Source organism: Candoia aspera, chromosome 6 (assembly GCF_035149785.1).
Source record: "Candoia aspera isolate rCanAsp1 chromosome 6, rCanAsp1.hap2, whole genome shotgun sequence".
Taxonomy (NCBI): Eukaryota; Metazoa; Chordata; class Lepidosauria; order Squamata; family Boidae; genus Candoia; species Candoia aspera.
The window spans coordinates 57,552,265-57,571,710 of NC_086158.1; the positions used below are offsets into that span (position 1 = coordinate 57,552,265).

The window sequence follows — 19,446 nt, forward strand, 5'->3', positions numbered from 1 at the left end:
AGGCGCGGAAAGGACCTGGAGAGACGCAGTTGAGTTAAATCACAATAGGGCAGTTGAGTGTGGATTGTCTCCAATAGGCATGGGAGCGGCTAGAGCTTCTGTATTCCTGCAGTGCTGTGATGAATTGCATGTGGCAACAGCCTGTTGAGGCATTGGTGTGCAGTTTTTTTAGAGTATTTGTTTGTCTGAATGTGCGCGTAGATATAAGGTTGAGAAATTGTTTTGAGTTGTGAAAAGAGAGTTGAGAGATTGTGTGAGCCTATTCCTTAGGAGGCTGCAGGTTCTGGCCATGCCTGCATCCACCATTTATTTTGAGTTTGTGTGTGTGTGTGGTGATTTGTGTGATTTAAATGCATATCATGGGAAAGTTGAAAGGTTTTTGTCAATCCTTTCCCATTTGTTTTGTTTTTTAATTGTTTGAGGAGTATGTGTGTCTCATTATTTGCCCAGTTTTACCCAAACTCCCCCCCTTCAGTCTGCCTCTCGCCTGCTTGTTACAGGCCTGAGGATTCAGATGAGGGGATGGAAGGGTGACAGAGGGGAGGGGCAATGCTTTTACAGAAGATCCTTTACTCCCCCATCTTTTTGGATTCTTCCTTTTATAATATCTTTACACACACGCAGGGACAATGCTTTAAGTTTCTCTTTCTGCAGCTGCCGCTGTAGAAGGAAATGATTACTCCTCTTGTGAAAGGGGGGAGAATGTGGGCAGTTTCAGAGAAGCAATGACTCAGAAGGGGGGGGCACCCCTTTGCTCTCACAGCTCCACTCTGCTCTGCCCCTGGCATTCCAGTTTTAGAAAAGTGTGTGTGTTTTTATAAATTTTATATGGATTAAATTTTAATCACTCCTCAACATAGCACATGATGATATAAAAACAGGAGAGGGAAAAAAATTGTGGACAATATATGGGTTTAGTAGAGCCTCCATGGACTGGTATGATTTATCTGAATTTTTGTTTTTGTTTTTGTTTTGACAATTTTGGTTATGGAAACAGTCCAAACATTAGATGGGCTCTTATGTCAATGCTTTCTTTTTGTGGTGATTGTTTTATAAGTTTTGATTTTAAGGAAGTTATTGGGAAATTAAATATTGACAAATAAAATATATAATATGGTTTTATTGAAAAAGATAAATGAAGTTGAAAATTAGAGGTTTTGGCTATAAAAGTTTTGACCCAATTCTGGGGGTTTTGGAAAAGACTTGTTGTTTAAGCATTGGGTCAGGTGACAAAGAGATGGCCAGTTTACTTATTTAGGGTGGTGTTTTGCTGGGGCAAGAAAATTAGTTTTATCCAAAGTAGTGTTTAGATATATCCCAAAACTATACCTACCAATCTAGTCACATGGGACAAACGCTATAGGGGATTGTGTGTCTAGAATATTTATTTGTCCTGAAATTTTTTTGAAAGCCAAACAGGTGTGTGTGAGAGATATGTGGTATGCCAAAAGGACAACCCAAAGACCAACCAGGTTCAACTACAGGGGAACCTCCAAAGAGGGTGGCCCAGGGGTGAACTGTTTCTTAAAATGGGTGAAAGGCTTTCTTTATAGGCTGAAAAGACACTTGGAGAGGCTAGGACCAAAGGCAGGATTAACATGGATGCAAGCCTTTGTAGTGACAATACTAAGTCTCTGGATTGTTCCTAAGAAAAGACTAGGAGTCAGTACATTTGAGATGGGTGACTCTATCTTGGAATTCTTAGTGGAGAAGTAGGAGACATGCATGTCATGGGGAAGAAATTTGTCTGCAAGTATTTAAAACAGTTATCTGCGCAAGTCTTGTCCTTGTCTCCCCTATCTACAGGAACACAGTGCCCTAACAGCAGGCACATCCTCTTAAGCCTGGAAATCGAGTTAAACCAGACGGAGGGCAGTCGGCAACTGAGTTGGGAGAAATCCTAAAGAAGACACTGGTGTTGCCAAGTATTGCTGGACACTGGACTGTGCAGCCCCAGGAAGACCAAGAAATAGGGCGCACCATGCGCCTGAACTTTTTTTAATATCTTGTGGTTTTGATGACCATAACTTCCCCGGACCTGGAAAAGAGAGTCACAGGGTTCAAGGGAAGCTTTGAAGATGTTGTTGTATTCAATGTGCCCCTGCATGTATTCAGATGGGGACAAGATTATGTGCCAGCTTAAAGTGGAGAAAGGAACATCGAATGTTGTGTGAATTTGAGACATTAAGGTACAAGAGAGAGAGGGAAGATAGACAGGGGTGGTTCGAGTCTCTGTTTAACACCTCCCCTTGGCTGACTACTCTAATTTCCACCTTGGTAGGGCCTTTAATCCTATTATTAATACTCCTTACTTTTGGGCCCTGTATTCTAAAAAGAATAATAATTTGTCCTTTGTAAAAAGGACAAATAGATACAGTACAGTTGATGGTATTGAGACAAGAATACGAACCTATAAGGCAAGACGAACAGTCTGAGAGGGATGCCGCGTTCCTGTTAGCTGAATTTGAAGCTAAGTGGCGTGAAAAGAAAAAGGGGGGAATTGTGAGAGGGGAATTTAATAACTGTACTTCAAATTCAAGGGAGTAGTAAACAGGAAGAGACTAACGAAAGTTGAAGACACGGATGTGGGTAACTGACCTTCTGATGCCCTGTTATGCTTGCTCACAAGAAACCACATATGCTCCGGCAAGTGGGTTTGCAGCTGGGGAAGCTTTGCAACTGGGGTGGGTGCTTCTCGCTCTCGTAAGGATATGGTTAGAAACAAGGAACTTGCTTGCAGACAAAGGGGAAGTTAGAAAGTTCAAAAAGGGAAAGGTAAAAAGTTCAAAAGTGTACACGTGTCTCAAACTCATGGAAATAGGGAAGTGGTAGAAGCTGGCCATAACTGGCTTTCATCTGCTGATGCTAAAATGCTTATGTGTCAAATAATAAGAGGAAGATTGTGAGCCAAGCCTCCTAAAGGGGGGGGGGCAGCAATAGGGCAGGTGGGTTACGAGAAAAGGCTTGTATAAGCAGGAACGAAATTTAAGCAAGATTGTACGCCAAGCCTCCTAAGGGAGGGGCGGCAGAGAGGGAATAAAAGAGCTTGAAATGCTTAACCTGGTGCTCTCGGGACTCTGACCTACCTGCGAGTAGAGCAAAACCTGGGAGCCCAGCTTTGCAAAGACTGTAAATAAACTTCCTTCCTTCGAGCCAACGAACCGAGTGAGTGTATTTTGTTGGGTCTTTTCCCGCACTCTGACATCTACAATAAGTAGCTGCAGTCAGAAATGTCAGTGGCACAAGTACTTCTACATATTTATCCTAGCTACTTGTGTAAAAATATTTGAAAGTGGGGGCCTGGCTTCCATGAGAAAAGGTGCTGCTGAGGTCAAAAGCATATTGCTGCAGCTTCCATTACCATAAGTTAAAAAAACAAAGTGCAAACAGTGCTCCAATATTAAGGCCACATTTATGATGTGTTGCAGTGAGAGGCAGCACAACCTTTACTGCCTTGCCTTGCATGATCTCAGCCTTTCGTACCCAAAATTAGTCTTTCCCAACCAGCACCCTCCATTCATTTCAGTTCCATCAACACCAGCCATCATGGGGAGTGAGGATGGTGAGGTAGCACTACACATTTGGGAGGCACTTGGTTGGGAAAGGACAACCCTCAATTTTATAATCAGTATAAGGTATCTCCTGCTCTGTTGTAGTCCAGACAGAAACTGTATGTTCTTCCCAGCCACTGCCTACCACACCTTCATTATCTAGCATTTCTGTAACTAAGCCACTATATTTTAATCACATTGTGATGTACTATTTCCTGGGTGGCTGCAAGCTTCCATATTTACCTACCCATTAAACCACTATTACATCAAACCCTAAGATTAACATAGCAAGAAGCTACTAGCAATTAAGTAGCTTAAGCATTTACCTCCCAATTAGAAATTTAATTTTTGTCATGAATTCTCATGTATCCTAATTCCCCTGGAGGCTTACAATTTGTGTAGGCAAGAGGTGTTTTCACAGAGTAGCTGCCACAGGAAGAGGCATGTTGCAGAGCAAAACATTATCCTCTCATGTGACCTTTATTTGCAAAAAAACACATTCTGGGCATCACGTGGGTCTGAAAGGAATCCTTAAGAAATAAAAATACAGGATGATCACAATTCAGTATTTTGCTTGGAATACAGCTACCAGATCTGCATTGCAAGAATCTGGGTAACCACTGTATGGAAGTAAACAGATGCAGAAAACTCTAATACTCTGTTCCCATCCAGTGATTGTCCAGATTTTTGTAGCCCAGATAATCTGCCTAGACAAAGTCAGCATAATAAGCAATTAGAGGTGATGGCAAGGAACAATTTTACCAGTTTGGTCTTTGATACTAAAGAGCCCCACCCTAATGGACATTTTGTGAATAACAACAAAGATCACTGACAGGCATTTTGTGTTGATGCCCTCAAAATTGCAAATGTTACAACCTACCCCAAATGATTACCTACCCCTTGGCACTACAAAATGGCTTGACCATTCTAGTAAAAATCAAGTTGGAGTCATCATTTTGCCCCACTGCAAGTCAACATAAGAAACATGGTAGGTAACCAAAATCTACAATGTACCATCTATCTATCTATCTATCTATCTATCTATCTATCTATCTATCTATCTATCTATCTATCTATATTTTTATCACCACCCATCTCCCCCATACAGGGGACCCTGGGCGATTCACAATAAAAACAATTTAAAATTTTTTAAAAATCATAAATAATACCAGTAATCAATAAATATAAAATACGATGAAATCCAAGTAACGGCAGATCTAATTCAGCCCATAAGGGAATAAGATCGGTCCCAGCAGGACTAGGGAACCAACCAGCCCCAAGAATGGCTCTTCCTCTCCCCACTCCAAGCATGGTAGCAAAACCAGGTCTTCAGCTGTTTTCTGAAGTCCAGGAGGGAGGGGCCCAACCTTACTTCTGGGGGAAGGATGTTCCAAAGGGCAGGAGCTGCTGAAGAGAAAGCCCGCTTCCTGGACCCCACCAGATGGAATTCTCTTATAGACGGGGTCCATAGCATGCCCTCTCTGCATGACCGGGTGGGACAGGTTGATGTAACAGGGATGAGACGGTCCCTCAGGTGACCTGGACCCATGCCATGTAGGGCTTTAAAGGTGATAACCAACACCGTGAATTGGACCCAGAAGCACTGGGACCCAGTGCACCTCGCAGAGCAAAGGAGTTATATGTGCTGATCTTGAAGCACCTAAAATTGCCCACACAGCTGCATTTTGGACCAGCTGTAGGTTCCGGATTCTCTTCAAGGGTAGCCCCATGTTGACCGCATTACAATAGTCTATATGGGAGATGACCAGGGCATGAGTGACCATTCAAAAGGCCTCTCGCTCCAGGAAGGGGCGTAACTGGCACACAACACAAAGTTGCGCAAAGGCCTTTTTGGCCATGACTGCCACCTGCTCTTCAAGCAGGAGTCATGAGTCCAAGAGGACCAGGTCTGTCTGGGGCAGTGCAACCCCATCCAGAACTAAAGATGGCAAATTCCTGGAAGCCGAGAGGCCATTAACCCACAGCCAATCTGTCTTACCAGGGTTCAACTGAAGTCTGTTGCTCCCCATTCAGACCCCAACAGCCCCCAGGCACCTGGAAAGGCAGCCACAGCATCACTTACTTCCCCCAGGATGGAGATCTATAGCTGAGTATCATCAGCATATTGATAATACCTCATCCCATGGAGATGGATGATCTTGCCCAGGGTTAACATGTAGATGTTAAAAAGGAGGGGACAAAGTACTGAACCCTGCAGCACCTCACAAAGGAGGGACCATGGGCCCGATCTCTCCTCTCCTATTAACACCAACTGGGACTGGCCCTGGAGAAAAGAGGTGAGTGCAAAACTACACCACCCACCGCCAACTCCCTGAGCCAACCCAAAAGGATACCATGGTCAATGTTATCGAAAGCTGCTGAGAGATCAAGAAGAGCCAGGATGGATGCACTGCCCCTACCCTGCTCCCGCCAGAGATCATCCATAAGTGCGACCAATGCTGTTTCTGTTGCATATCTGGGCCTGAAACTTGACTGAGAGGGTTCTAGATAATCCACTTCATCCAGGATCCTCTGGAGCTACAGTGCCACTACCTTTTCAACCACCTTCCCCATAAAGGGGAGCTGGGAGACTGGATGAAACTTATCTAGTACAGTAGGGTCCAATAATGGTTTCTTGAGGAGGGGGTGCACCAGGGCCTCCTTAAAGGCCGCCAGAAACACCCCCTCCCGCAAGGATGTATTTACCATCAACTGGGCTCAACCATATGTCACTTCCTTCATGGATCTAATTGACAGGTGGTGGCATTTAAGTCCAGAGGATCTTGTCCACTTCCTCAGGTCCAACAGGATCAAACTGTTCCCAGATAACTGGGTAAGTACGTTCCCCAGGAATCTCCACAGACCCTGTCTCACGCTTGGAGTCCAACTTAGAGCAAATCCAAGCAAGTTTATCTTGCAGATGCTCCAAAAATTCCTCAGCATGGCCCTGTAGACAGGGATTGGGTGATCCTAAACAGGGCCACTGGACGGCATTCTGCGGATGCAATAAGAGCGGAGAAATACTGATGTTTCGCCACTCTTACCACCACAAGGTAGGCCTTAATTGTGGCTCTAGCTTGTGTCCAGTCAGGTTCAGTCTTTCTCTTTCTCCAGCAGTGCTCTAGATGTCTCTTAATCCTCTTCAGAACTCTCAACTCCTCTGTGAACCACAGGGAGTGTCGGGTTCAATGGGATAAGAGAGGCCGCACAGGCGTGATCCTGTCCAAGGCCCCGGCCGCCTCCTTATTCCAGGCAGCAGCCAGGGCCTCTGCTGGATTGTGCAGCAGGTCCTCGGGTATAACCCCCAGCCCACTTGAAACCGCACTGGGTCCATTAGTCGCCGGGGGCAGGCCAATCGAATAGGTCCTGACTCCCTGGAGAGGGGGGTGGCATAGAAAAATCTCATGGTCACCAAGGCATGATCTGACCATGACAAAGGGGAAAGATGTAACTCTCCCCTCAGATCACATCACCACTGCTCTGACAAGAAAACTAAGTCTGGTGTGAGGCCACTGTCTCGAGTCAGGTCTCAAAGAATCTGAGTTAGGCCCATGGCCACCATGGTGGCCAGGAACTCCCAGGCTGCCTCCGAGGCCTGCCCCAGGGATGGCAGATTGAAGTTCCCCAGAACCATAAGCCTGGGGAACTCCACCGCCAACCCCAAGACAGCCTCCAGCAGCTCAGGCAGAGAGGTTGCTACACAGCAGGGAGGCTGGTACAGCAGCAACACTCCCAACTGCTCTCGGGCACCCAACTTGAAAAACAGGGTCTCACAACCAGCTACTTGTGGAGCAGAGCCCCTGAAGGCCACTAGAAATTCTCTGATGATAACTGCCACCCCTCCTCCCCTGCCCTGGCATCTCGGCTGGTGCCACACCCAAAACCCAACCAGGCACATCTCCAACAAAGCCACTCCTCCTTCAGGGCCCAGCCAGGTTTTGGTAATACACGCCAGGTCTGCCCCCAACAGAACCAGGCAACATGAGCAGTGATTATTAGTAAACATGAAGAGAAGGAAAAAGCTACCTGTACCACAGGTCCCTGTATTTCTGCAGACTTTGTGAACTACTCTAAGGTGAGGCAGGACTAATTATAGCCTCTTGAATTAGATTCTCAAAGTCAGCAGGACTTTTTTCCAATGCTCATACACAATAATGTGACTTTTAAAAAAAGTATTCATAGAAGAGAAGACACTTAAAAAGAAGTTCAAGGTATCTCACCTGCCTAGGAAAAGGAACTAAAGTATCTTCTTAAGATGATGTCACTAATTTTAAATAGCATCTCCATACTTGTATCGGTGATACACATACTAAACAACTTACTAGCTGGAATCCATTATCTAACGCAACGTAATGGCTTCCATAATACTTTAATCAATTATTGTTTCATAAAACAATTGCTTCCAGTTGATATTATTATTACTAGCACCAACAGCCTTTAGGATTTTTTACTTGTCAAGCATTCACAATGCAAATCCAAGGTATAAATGTATGCACTATATTACTAGAAGGATTATTAAATTGGAATGCTACATAAAAATTCTAATGTGCTATATGTCCAGGGTTCTTATTTTTTAAGAAGGGCATTATATAACTCTGCAATTAAAAGCTCAGCTCTGTCTCTGTGCCTGTTTATCAAAACAAATGTGCAACCATAGCATATTTCAAGAATAAATTTTTGACAATGAAAAATGGATACACATCTCCCTTCCAAATCAGGGTCCTGTACTCCAGTCCACAGCCAACTGTTATAATGCAACATTCTAGTCACAGATAAGGCTTACATATAATAGCTGATGCATATATCTTTATTGTAATTTACACCCAAATTTATAACCCACTATATCCGTGATGGATTGCTCAATTTTACCACTAGCACCACATGTCAACCCACTTGACATCGCCTCTGCTTTAGAGATGTGTGCAGATACATGGGCCTATGAGCTGGACCTTTAACATTTCATGCAGCATCAAGAAACTGCCTATGATATAGAGAACACTTCCTTCCATGCATAGACGTTTTGTTTCCAAACAAACATAGAGCATTATCCAGCTCTTTTCCACACTGACAACTATCCCTGGAGACAAACAAATTGCACACTTATACTTAATAAGCATTCATCTCAAACTTTACTATATTGCCATGTCTGTTAAAATTCCTGCAAATTTCACAGATTTGTAGTTCACGTTTGTGGCACCAGACATGCAAAGAGCAGAGTAGGTCAGTATCACATGACTTTGAATGTTAGCTAATTGTGTCAGAGTGTGGCATCAGTTTGTCATTTAAACAAAGCTGCAAGAAAACCCCCATTTATTATTATGCACTACATTTACATCTTACATGTTTTGTGCAAAATGTGTACATGTTCTGTATGAGTTTTGTACGCAACTATCTCAAATATATACATTTTACATGCAATTTCTCCAAATAAAAGTATTTTGTAAGCAATTTTGAAGCAAAGAAATATTTCAAGACAGATGTCCTGGACTGTTTGAATTAAATGACCATTTGTCAGATCTTGAAAAGAACTAAATGACCAATCTTTCCATAATCCCTACAAGTTTTGGTTTAGCTGAAGGAGCACTAGCATGCATGTGCCCTTGTTTATACCATCCTTCAGCTGAATCAAGCAGAATGTGTTAAGCTAATGATCAGCAGCAAAAGCAAATATAGTTTAAGTCAGTGTTTCTCAACTTCAGGACCTTTAAGAACTTCAACTCTCAGAATTCCCCAGCCAGCTTTCTGGGGAATACTGGGAGTTGAAGTCCACACATCTTAAAGTTCCCGAAGTTGAGAAACACTGGTTTAAGTAGACCAAGCCCCCTAGCATACTTGTTTGTAATTGGGAGCCTTGCTGGCACTCTTACATTTTCTTGTTTTTATTTACTGGCAATATTCAGAAGTTGCTAGTTCTGAAAAAAGCTGGGCAGAAGAGAAGGATTTAAGGACACTCTCTCCCTCCTTCCAAGCAATCTGAAGTCTTTCATGACAGGGGAATATGTGCCAAAGGAGAAATCACCTGGTTTTTTTTCTCTCCCAACTGTTACAGCCCTCCTGACTCAGTGATAATCAGCTGTAAAAGATCAATACAAATCCTGAGGTCCATGAGGTTTCTTCAGAATGCGAATGCGAAGTACTCTGCTAAAAAGAGTACCATAAGATCATACCACCGAAAAACAGCTGTAGTGCAACTACACACATGAGAAATTTGTGGCTGTCTTGTTAAAAAAAAGAGGGGGGACTCAAAACCAGGTATTATAGCCAATCTGTGACGTACTTAGGTGAAAATGTCTTCTATCATGAAGAATCTCTGGCTGAATACTATATATGCATTAAACACAGGATTTATTTCAGGGACTAATGTGATTTAGGAGTCAGCAAATATCAATCTCGTCTTTGTCAATGTATATGACACCAGTATGTATCATAGGGCTGTCCACATACAAGAAACCTGGATAGTTTTGAAAAGTGGATGTGAAGCGCATAGAACCAAACAATATGCAGCAGTTTTAAGAATGCACTGAAATTATACTTGCCAAAATCCCCAACTTTATCAAGCTTTTTAAATATTACTGCTCCCAAAAGTAATAAAAAGCATAGAATACTGAACAATGGGACAGTCCTGCAGTGCACAATATTTCAACCACCACCCACAAAGCACTTCTTGGCTTGGACAAGTGAGGCCCCTTCTTTACAACAACTAGAAAGACACTTTTTTACAATATAAGGTTAAATTCACACACATCCACACATGTGGTCCTTGTTACCAGATATCCCATTAATCATGGTTACATAGCAAGTACAGACAAACCTTATTATCCACAGTAAAGAGTAACACATATCCCTGTTTTTAGGCAGATTATTCGGTTTCGAGAATTTGGGAAAGTGTTTTGTTTATTTTGTGTGTTCAGAAAGTGGTGGATGGGCTTTAGTACATGTCTAAAGTATGTTTTTTCAAAGTCTTGTTATCCACAGTTATTCACCATTTAAGGCAAGATGCTTTCTTAAAATAATAGAATAATAGAATATAATATAAAGCATAGAACTTTGGAGAACATTTAATCTGACCTTCTGCCCAGAGCAGGAATTTGCACTATAGCATCCCATTACAACCAAAATCGACTTCTTTGTAATTTAAACCCAATGAGCAACTCTGACTAATTCTACCCCATTGTGGTGGATTTCAGCAGTGCTGCTGGTTATCAGGAAGGAGGGAGCATATTCCAAGAAGGCGGAAGAGGTAAGAGCAGACTTAGTCCAGGGAGCAGTTGTGGGAAAACCAAGAGATTTAGAATAGCACTGCCCTAGAGTTCTCCCAGGTTATTTCTCCTTAGGCTAGGTAGAATAGCTTTAGTCTGGCAAGATTCTATCTGTATGGTGTTAGCGAATAAAGAACTGAGATTTGGCTGGACTGATTCTTTGTTGTTCTTGGGCTGGGCCTGACATTCATCCTCTACATGACAGACCTTTTGATACCTCTCATGCCTCCCTGCAGTCTTCTTTTTTTCTGGGCTGAATACAGCCAGTATCTCCAACGGTTCCTCATGGATTTTTCCTTCCACCTTCCTTGTCATCTTGGTTGTACTTCTCTGGACAGGCTTCAATTTGCCAATGTCCTTCCTAAAATGCAGTGCCCAGAACTAGATGCAAAATTTTAGGAGGAGTCTGACAATACGAAAGAGAGAAGAACAAGTTTTTACCTTGCTCTTGCCACTGTATCTGTTGATGCAGACTAGGATTGCAATTGCTTTTTTGCAACATCTTCACATTGTTAATTCACATTCAGCTTGTGATTGTCCTAACAGCCAGGAACCATGCTGAGACAAGGAATAGGTCTCTAGTGTTTATTTACTGCTACATAACAGAGAATCCTAACAAACTGAAGAAGCGTGGGAAAACCCAGACATATAAACCCCAAAGACTAAGGCGGGCCCAATCTGTGTCTCTTTGAATGGCCACCTAATTCCTCAGTACTACGCATGCGCTTTACAGCCTGGATGGGGGCCCCCTGCTCGCCATCCTCACTCATGACAGTGATACACCAAGACAACCAGGTTATTCTTTGCATGTACTCTGCCTAGCATGCCCCCACACCCAGTTCTACACTCATGCCTTTGATTTTCCTTGCCCAAATGTAGAACTTACCAATCTTCCCTTCTGATATTCATCTTGCTGGTTTCTGCTCATTGTTCCAACTTGTCAAGATCTTTCTTAATCTTCTTACAGTCCTCTATGGTGTTTGCTTTCGCCCATCTTTCCATCATATGCAAATCTGATAATTCTATTTTCTAACTCCTTCTTCAATTCATTTACAAACAGGCTGAACAACAGATACTTTTCCTATGCTTATCAGTAGCAGTTCTTTAGTGGCCTTTCCTCCTTTACCTGGAGATGCTGGACAATTAACCTGAGACCTTCTCCAAACAAAGCACATGTTCTACTACTGAGCTACTCATTCAGCCACCAACACTGCTATGGTGACCTGCTTCAATTAAAACCTTTTATAATAAAGATAGGGCATATGATTCTTTATATAACAGCCTTGTTTCACTCTGTTGTAATATCCTCCAAACAGGAACACCAAAAGCCAGTAACTTGTATAGCTATGTCACACTAGCTTAACCCAATTTCATATAAGAGAAATGAGGGAAAGAAGAAAGTTATGTAAATATGGAAAGTGCCATGCTCATTTTGTCTGTGACTCTAGAAACATATAACCTGTTGTTTATTGAAGAATATGTGAAGCAAAAATGAACCATTAATTTTCACCAGTCCATTTCTTCTACAAAATACGCAGAGACAGTTACTGAGATTTTCCAACTTGCATCTAATAAATTATTCAGAAGCTTGCTCTCAACTCTGTAAAGAAAGCCATATGGAAGACACACAAAATTGTGGTCATATAAAACAGACCAACGTCTGACCTCAGTTATGCTCATATATAACCCTGACAAGGGAGAACATTGTATTAAGTATATTTAATATGCAAGGTAAACACTGACCAGATTTGGCAGAGAAGAAGATATAAACCGTGCTGCCTTAAGCAAGTTTACTAATCAAATCAGCAAAAAGCCAACATTTCAAATACAGTATTCTTTCTGGTTAGATGCCCGGTGAGCTGGAAAGAGTGGAGTACACAACAGATCAATAAATTAACACAGTAAGATTCTAATTAGGAGATAACTGTTGCTGTTCAATACTTCCAATGCATTAGAATTGTCACAGTATTGTCTAAATTAGAGAAACTTCTATGTACTTTTGAAAACTAATCCTACTACTGAACACATGGAAATACCAAGAGAAGAATACAGAATAGTTCCAGCTGCCTAAGTAGATCATGCTGATCACTGCTGCAGACAGTTATGAGATCTAACAAGATCTAACAACTTAAAAGAAAACAAAGAAAACACACTTGCCTTGTCAAAAGAAAAGGACAAAAAAGAAATCACAACTGAGCCAGAAAACAAGCTTACATTCAAATCAAGTTATCAATGAAAGGCAGATAAAAATTATTTCAAATTGATTTTAAAAGAACATTAAGAGCTTAGTTGCAAAGTTTGCACCAGACTATTCACATGAAATAGTAATATTACTTATTTGGAAAGCCTTCAAGAAACAATTTCTTCTCCAGGCCATTTATCCTGGCACTCTGATCCTCCTGTTTTCACCAAGGAACTGAGTAGAAAGTGCAAACAAGCAAGTTTGGCTGATACATTGAGTATACTTAATTACAAGAGAACTATGAGGTTTTGAAGGTGCCATACATTGCTTAATTGGATTTAACCTGAGAGTTTAAATATCTATTATAAATCCTTCTGATCCACCAGAAATACAACTTAAATATGGAAGCCCAAATAGTGGGTCCAGTTCCACTTTGCGCTGGAATAACACAAGGCTTTTCCAAGATAATATTGTGAGAGAATTATGACAGCAAAATGAAAAAAAGAACAAAAGATGAAATCCAGTACCCCTTATAGGGGAATAAATCTCAGGATTTATTTCTGACTACACAAGAAAAAAAATTAAGAAAAAATATTGTTTTCATTTAGTATGGAAAAAAACCCCACCCATTTCCTCCCCATCTAAACATGAGAATCATCTTATTTGCCCTGGTGTCAAATGAAAGAAATCTGCACCAGTTACATTAACAGCCAGATCTTGTATTGTAAACTCTAAAGGCAGAGGATCAGATTGCCACCTACAGGTATATTCAGTTTCTCTCTCCCCACCACCTTTTTAAAATTGTCTTGAGAAAGTCCATGAACAATGTAAAACAGCTGAAACATTATAGAAAGTATTTGTGGATGAGTCTTATCGTCCATTTTATACTAGAATGTCATCTAACAATAGCAATAGCAGAACAAAGATCATCTTTTCTCATAAATACAGCTGACATAGGACTTATTCCCACATAGGCATGTACATCAGTTGAGTCACAAATGAATGTTTGGCTGCTTTCACAGAAAACATTGTGAGTTGTCAGCAGGGTTGATGTCATATTCTGTTTCTTACTGTTGTTGGACTGTACTTTGTTTCACTCATCTGAGTAATCACTGTATATTACAGTAATTAAACAACGAACAGGAATATGCACTCATCTAGGCTATAGATTTTTAAATAGTCAAGTACTGATATCAGACCAATAAATTTGTATTACAACCCTGTATGTTTCTGCTCCAAGTCTCATAATAACCATAACAAAAGCAATAGGGAACAATAATAGTATAATGACAAAGACAATAGGGTTTCGTCTATAGGTTTACAGCTTTGGCCTAAACTTACTTGCCTAAACCACATCCTACAAAATGGGCCTTGCTTCAGATTAAACCTGCATAAGATCGAATTGCAGAATTAATAATAGAGTAAATTGTTACATTTTCTTTGGCATCTTGATTATAATGTTTCATTCCAACTCCAGAAGCAGTCTTATTAAAGATATAAAACCATAAGCAATGTATTACTCCATTTAAAATGCTGAATTCTGGCCACCCACAATTCTGTAGGAGAAACATAATCCATTTACCTGATACAATTGGTGCTAGCCTGAATATGTCCGTTAACCTGCTGTTCACTGGTTCATAGGGTGATTCTTCAAGCAAATCATTTCCTAAAAACAATTTTTATTTTTTTTATTATTTCATGCTTTTTAAAACATTTTCTGAAACTTCAACACTCCTAGGATCTGCAGACTATTCCCAATAACAAACATGGCAGTGCAACCAACTCCTTTCCACATCTATCTGGCCTCCTGTCTACCATATCATCTTCTTCAACCTCTTGTCTTTGGGTAAGAATCCTACAGAAGGTTCAGTTGAAGCACTTTTAACTCTTTCATACCTGTAGCTGTTAAAATAGGGAAACAAACTTCAAAGACCCATTATTACGAAGTTCAATCATTATTTTATAATAAGAGGATGAAACTTTATGTATGATGCCTTGACTTATACAAAACAAAGGTGGGACAGAAATCAGGTAAATAATACTAAGAAAAGGCAGAGTTTTTAAAAATGGGAGGGGTGTTATATTTATAGTATCCATTTTATAGAGATGTTAGAAGAAAAAAAGTATTTTGTTATCAACTTTTCCTGTAAACCAAATAGAACCAATCATGTGGGAAAAGTATCTTTCTTAGAGCAATATGAAGTGAGTGCCAGAAAACTAAGGAAAAAAGTTACATCTATGGGGAATAATTCCTTACTCAAAAAATCTTTAATTTGAAATTCTGTGGGAAATGTATAGGTGTTTGAAGAACGCTGTAAGAAAATTAACCTGTTTTAAAGATGAGATATGGTAGAGCAGCCTTCCTCATCCTGGGACGTGAACTTCACCATTTTGTTGGAAGCAATGGAGATTACAGGCTTGAGCCACTTGCCTTCTCTCAGCCTAACTTATCATATGACCCCATAACTACTCCCCTGAGGTTCTTAGGGGAAAAGGAGAATATAAGAAATAAAAATGCATACACACGCCTGGATGAAAAGCCCCAGGTAGGGTTGTAGAAGTTACCGTCGATAATCCACTAAAATTATTTAGTGTTGCACTACATAAAATATTGACTCAACTAAGCATCAGGGACGCGGTGGCACTGCGGGTTAAACCGCTGAGCTGTCGATCGGAAGGTCGGCGGTTTGAAACCGCGCGGCGGGGTGAGCTCCCGTTGTTAATCCCAGCTCCTGCACACCAAGCAGTTCGAAAACATGCAAATGTGAGTAGATTAATTGGTACCGCTTCGGCGGGAAGGTAACGGCGTTCCGTGAGTCATGCTGGCCACATGACCCGGAAGTGTCCTATGGACAACGCCGGCTCTAAAGGCTTAGAAACGGAGATGAGCACCGCCCCCTAGAGTCGGACTCGACTGGACTTTACGTCAAGGGAAACCTTTACCTTTACTAAGCATCACAGATATAAATAGACATTATTATAAGACATGTAAGGTCACAAGATTAGCAAAGCTGAACTTTAAATTCTCAAGCAAGAGCCGTGTTCTAGTGATCATCAGGGACCAATGATTTTAATTTTTCAATTGGTCCGATGTTAGCATGCTATTAAGGAAGCTCTCCCAAAGTATCCAGCTACTGCCACACCATAGAAAGGAGGCTGCTGTTATATATAATGCCTGGGTAACTTGGTTAGAGGGGAGGTTTGACTCCAGTTTGACCTCATGGGTGAAACATGGCCCCCTGGGATCTCCTGATGTTAGATCTCATTAACAAGTGCTGATGGTCCTCCTTGGGAGGAGGGGAAGATCCTAACTCAACTGCTTTGTAGATCTGTACTACTTAATCCCCTCTCTTTTGACTTGGTTTACAAAGGTCAGATGAGTCCCCCCTGGGGAAAATCTTTTAGTTTGCATTTTCAACAATAGGAAACAGCAGCAGCAACAGCTGCTCTGGCTGGGTGGCACCAGTGGTCCTCCCTCTGCAGTCAAAGAGCACAAAGAGAATTACAAGGTCAGCTGATGGAGGACCTGGGGGGCAGAGGATATTTCTTCCTAGCAATGGGGGAAGAGGCAGGGAAGGATATTGTTTAGGACAGCCACATACCCTGTAAGCTTTGGTACATGCTCCAGTAAATACGCAGGCAGTTTTTCTCCTTTTTCATGCCTCTTTTGCAGCGGCAATTATAGAGGGATTTCTGCTTGAGAGCCTCCATGGCGCTTTTGCACTCGTCCTTCGCCTCCAGGCCTGCTGCCCGGCTGAAGTTGCTCTCTTTGCCAGCTACACACTGCCTCAGTGTCCTGTATTTAGTGCTGCAGCCCTGCTCCCTGAGACACTGGTCGCTGGCTTTCACACAATCCAGATGGTCTCCTCCGAGCAGCCCACTCACTTCAGCAGAGAAGAGTACTTCTGCATTCAAAGAGAGCAAAAGAAAGCCTGTCAACCCTGTGACGCTGTTTCAACAGTCCAAGAGAACTCACACAGAGCTATAATGATTCAAGGGTTCAAGGGGGGAGAGGCTGGGAAAGCTTTGCTTTGATCACCTTTCTCAGGACAGCAAGGGCACCAAGGAGAACTTTGCAAATGGAAGGCTAACTTCTCTCCCGCCTCAGGAAATTCTTTAAAATTTAATGTTTAAACAACGTCATTGCCAAATCAATGCATCAGCTATGTAGGATAAAGTTAGCTCACCCATTACCCCCATTTTACAGCCAGTTTTTTTCCCAGCCAAAGAATTCATGAAGATTTTTTTTTTCCTTAGGAAAACCCAAATTTACTGAGATTAACTTTCAAAGTAGAGGAGCTGTCCCCTACATACCCTAACAACAGCACCAGGGGGTTAAATACTCATTTGCACAAAGGCATTGTTGTGATTTTAACTTCAGTCAGAAAAAAGGTCAAATGAGAACAATATTCTTAATTGTTAAGAATATGGTCAAATGAGGTCAAATGAGAACAATATTCTTAAGTATCCAGGAATCCTTAGCACTTCAGCCTCTTTAAAAAAGCTAGGCTTCTGGTCTGTTCCACTGGAAAGGTTTAAAAACTACCAGATTTTATTCTCATGTTCCTCTCCCTCCAGACCATATTAAGTTTTTTGCATAACCAATATCACTGTCTTAATTCTCTATTTCCTTTCTAATAAAAACAAACTGGCATGCTTGCACTCATACACTCCCCATATCTATTTGCAAACCACTGTAGATTTGAGGTACGCATCCTTTTTACTGCCACAGTTCAGAACAGGCAGGATGCAACTATACATTTTATAATGAGTATCCCACTTTCCTTCTTATAAAGATGCATTTATTGGAAAGTTTTACTTCCAACTTGCTGAAGCACAGTTTAAAGGCAAAAGGCAGCATCTTCTGCAAACAGCACCATCCTGTGTAAGTTCTACTCAGAAGTAAGCCCAACTAAATTCCAAGGAGACCTACAGCCAAGTGAGCAAGCACTGAATTACAACCTAAATCCCACCTCCGTGCTGCAAATGTTGGTCTAAAATTGACAGAGAACTTAACCGTGTCTTTCAAAGAGCAGACTGGCAATGGGCAATCAGCTACTCCTTAGATCTCATCAAGCCAAGAACGGTTGTGGGGAGCCACGTATCAAAGATTTAACGCACCGGGCACTTACCCATTAAGGGCAACACGAAGTAGAAGGTAGCCAGAGGCATCTTGCTCCTCGACAAACCCTTCTCCCCAGTGAACTTGCTTCAGTCGCTCCAGAAGGCGGTCTCAGCACCTCGATATTCCAAACCAGCGAGGTTCCAAAGCCCCCAAGTTCATATCCATTGAATTTACAAGGGAGAAAAAAAAAAAGAAATCCCCACCCTATCCTCCTCTCTCTTCCGTCCACCGGGAGTAACAGGAAGAGCAGCTGCTCTGCAAAAGGAGGGGGAGAGAAGAAAGGCGAAGATTTCTCACACGGAGGAGCTTACATCCCAGTATCCCGGAAAACAGAAGGGTCGATTTCTCAATAAGCGAGAGAGACCGAGAGCCAGCCTTTCACACTTCAAGCGCGTGAGCGCAATCCGGAGCTGGAGCTTCCCCAGCCTTTTTCGGGGAGGGGAGGGGAGGGGAGGGGAGGGGAGTTTCTCCCCCAGGAGGAACTCCAAGAAAGCGGCGAAAGCGGAGGGGGAGGGAAGAAAGGGACGGTGATCCAGACGCTCGTCCCCCAGTCCCGCTGCCAAGCGCACAACCCGTCCGCGCAACCCGCCGCCGATCTCCTTTACAGCCGCCTCCAAGTCTTCGTGGTGTCTGCGTGCGACCCCGGGTTAGCCCAATTGCTCCCTCTCCCTTTTCTAGAGGGTCTTTACACGTCCGCAAACCTGCAGTTTTTCAGGATTTGCGTGCAGTTAGCTTGGTCCGAGCTCGGTGCTCGGAGAAAGGCACTAGAAGGAAGCGAAGCCTCCGAAGCGAAGTCTCTTTGCCGTGCCGCCGGCGTTCCTGACGAGCTCGAGCGGCCCCCTCTATTGGAGGAAGAGGCACGCGGCGAGCCAAGCGGACGGGGCTCTCGAGCCCGCAGGAGAAGGCGCCCCGGCAGGTGCAGCTCTTGCGCGGCCAAGCCCGCGTTCCTCTGCCCACTTGCCCGGGAGCAAGCCCCACTGGACTTACGGGACTGGGCTGGAGAAGGCAACGCCGAGCGACACCTCGCGCCCCCTCCCCGCAAAAGTTTCCCTCAGCTCGGTTTGATTTCACCCCGTCGCCATCCAAAGCAAGGAGCCACGTAGAGAGATTCCTTCGCGAGTGGACGTGGGAGGGAGCTTTGTACCCACTCGCGACGACGGCAGTGCCTACGGGGGTGGGGAGATCGCTCAGAAAGAGCGGGTTTTTTCGCCAAAGCCAGACGAGAGAGAGAGAAATCAACTGAGCTTTAGTCATGGGCCAAAGTAGCTGCAGGTTTGGAGAAGTTGGTTTACTCTCAGGACTAATCCGCTTCTCAACACCCACCCTGGT

The 19,446-nt window shown here is 42.8% G+C and overlaps 1 protein-coding gene across 1 annotated transcript in view; it reads right to left on the reverse strand.

The window, feature by feature from the left end:
* The window catches only part of GFRA1 (GDNF family receptor alpha 1), a 256,846-nt gene extending 238,293 nt beyond the window's left edge, over positions 1-18,553 (reverse strand). The window contains exons 1-3 of the mRNA XM_063307209.1: positions 18,125-18,553; positions 16,595-16,897; positions 14,575-14,658 (exon numbers count right to left, since the gene is read on the reverse strand). Coding sequence (XP_063163279.1) covers positions 14,575-14,658; positions 16,595-16,897; positions 18,125-18,164 — 427 coding nt within the window. The 5' untranslated portion in view covers positions 18,165-18,553. The remainder of the gene's footprint in view (positions 1-14,574; positions 14,659-16,594; positions 16,898-18,124) is intronic.
* Positions 18,554-19,446: the final 893 nt, after the last annotated feature.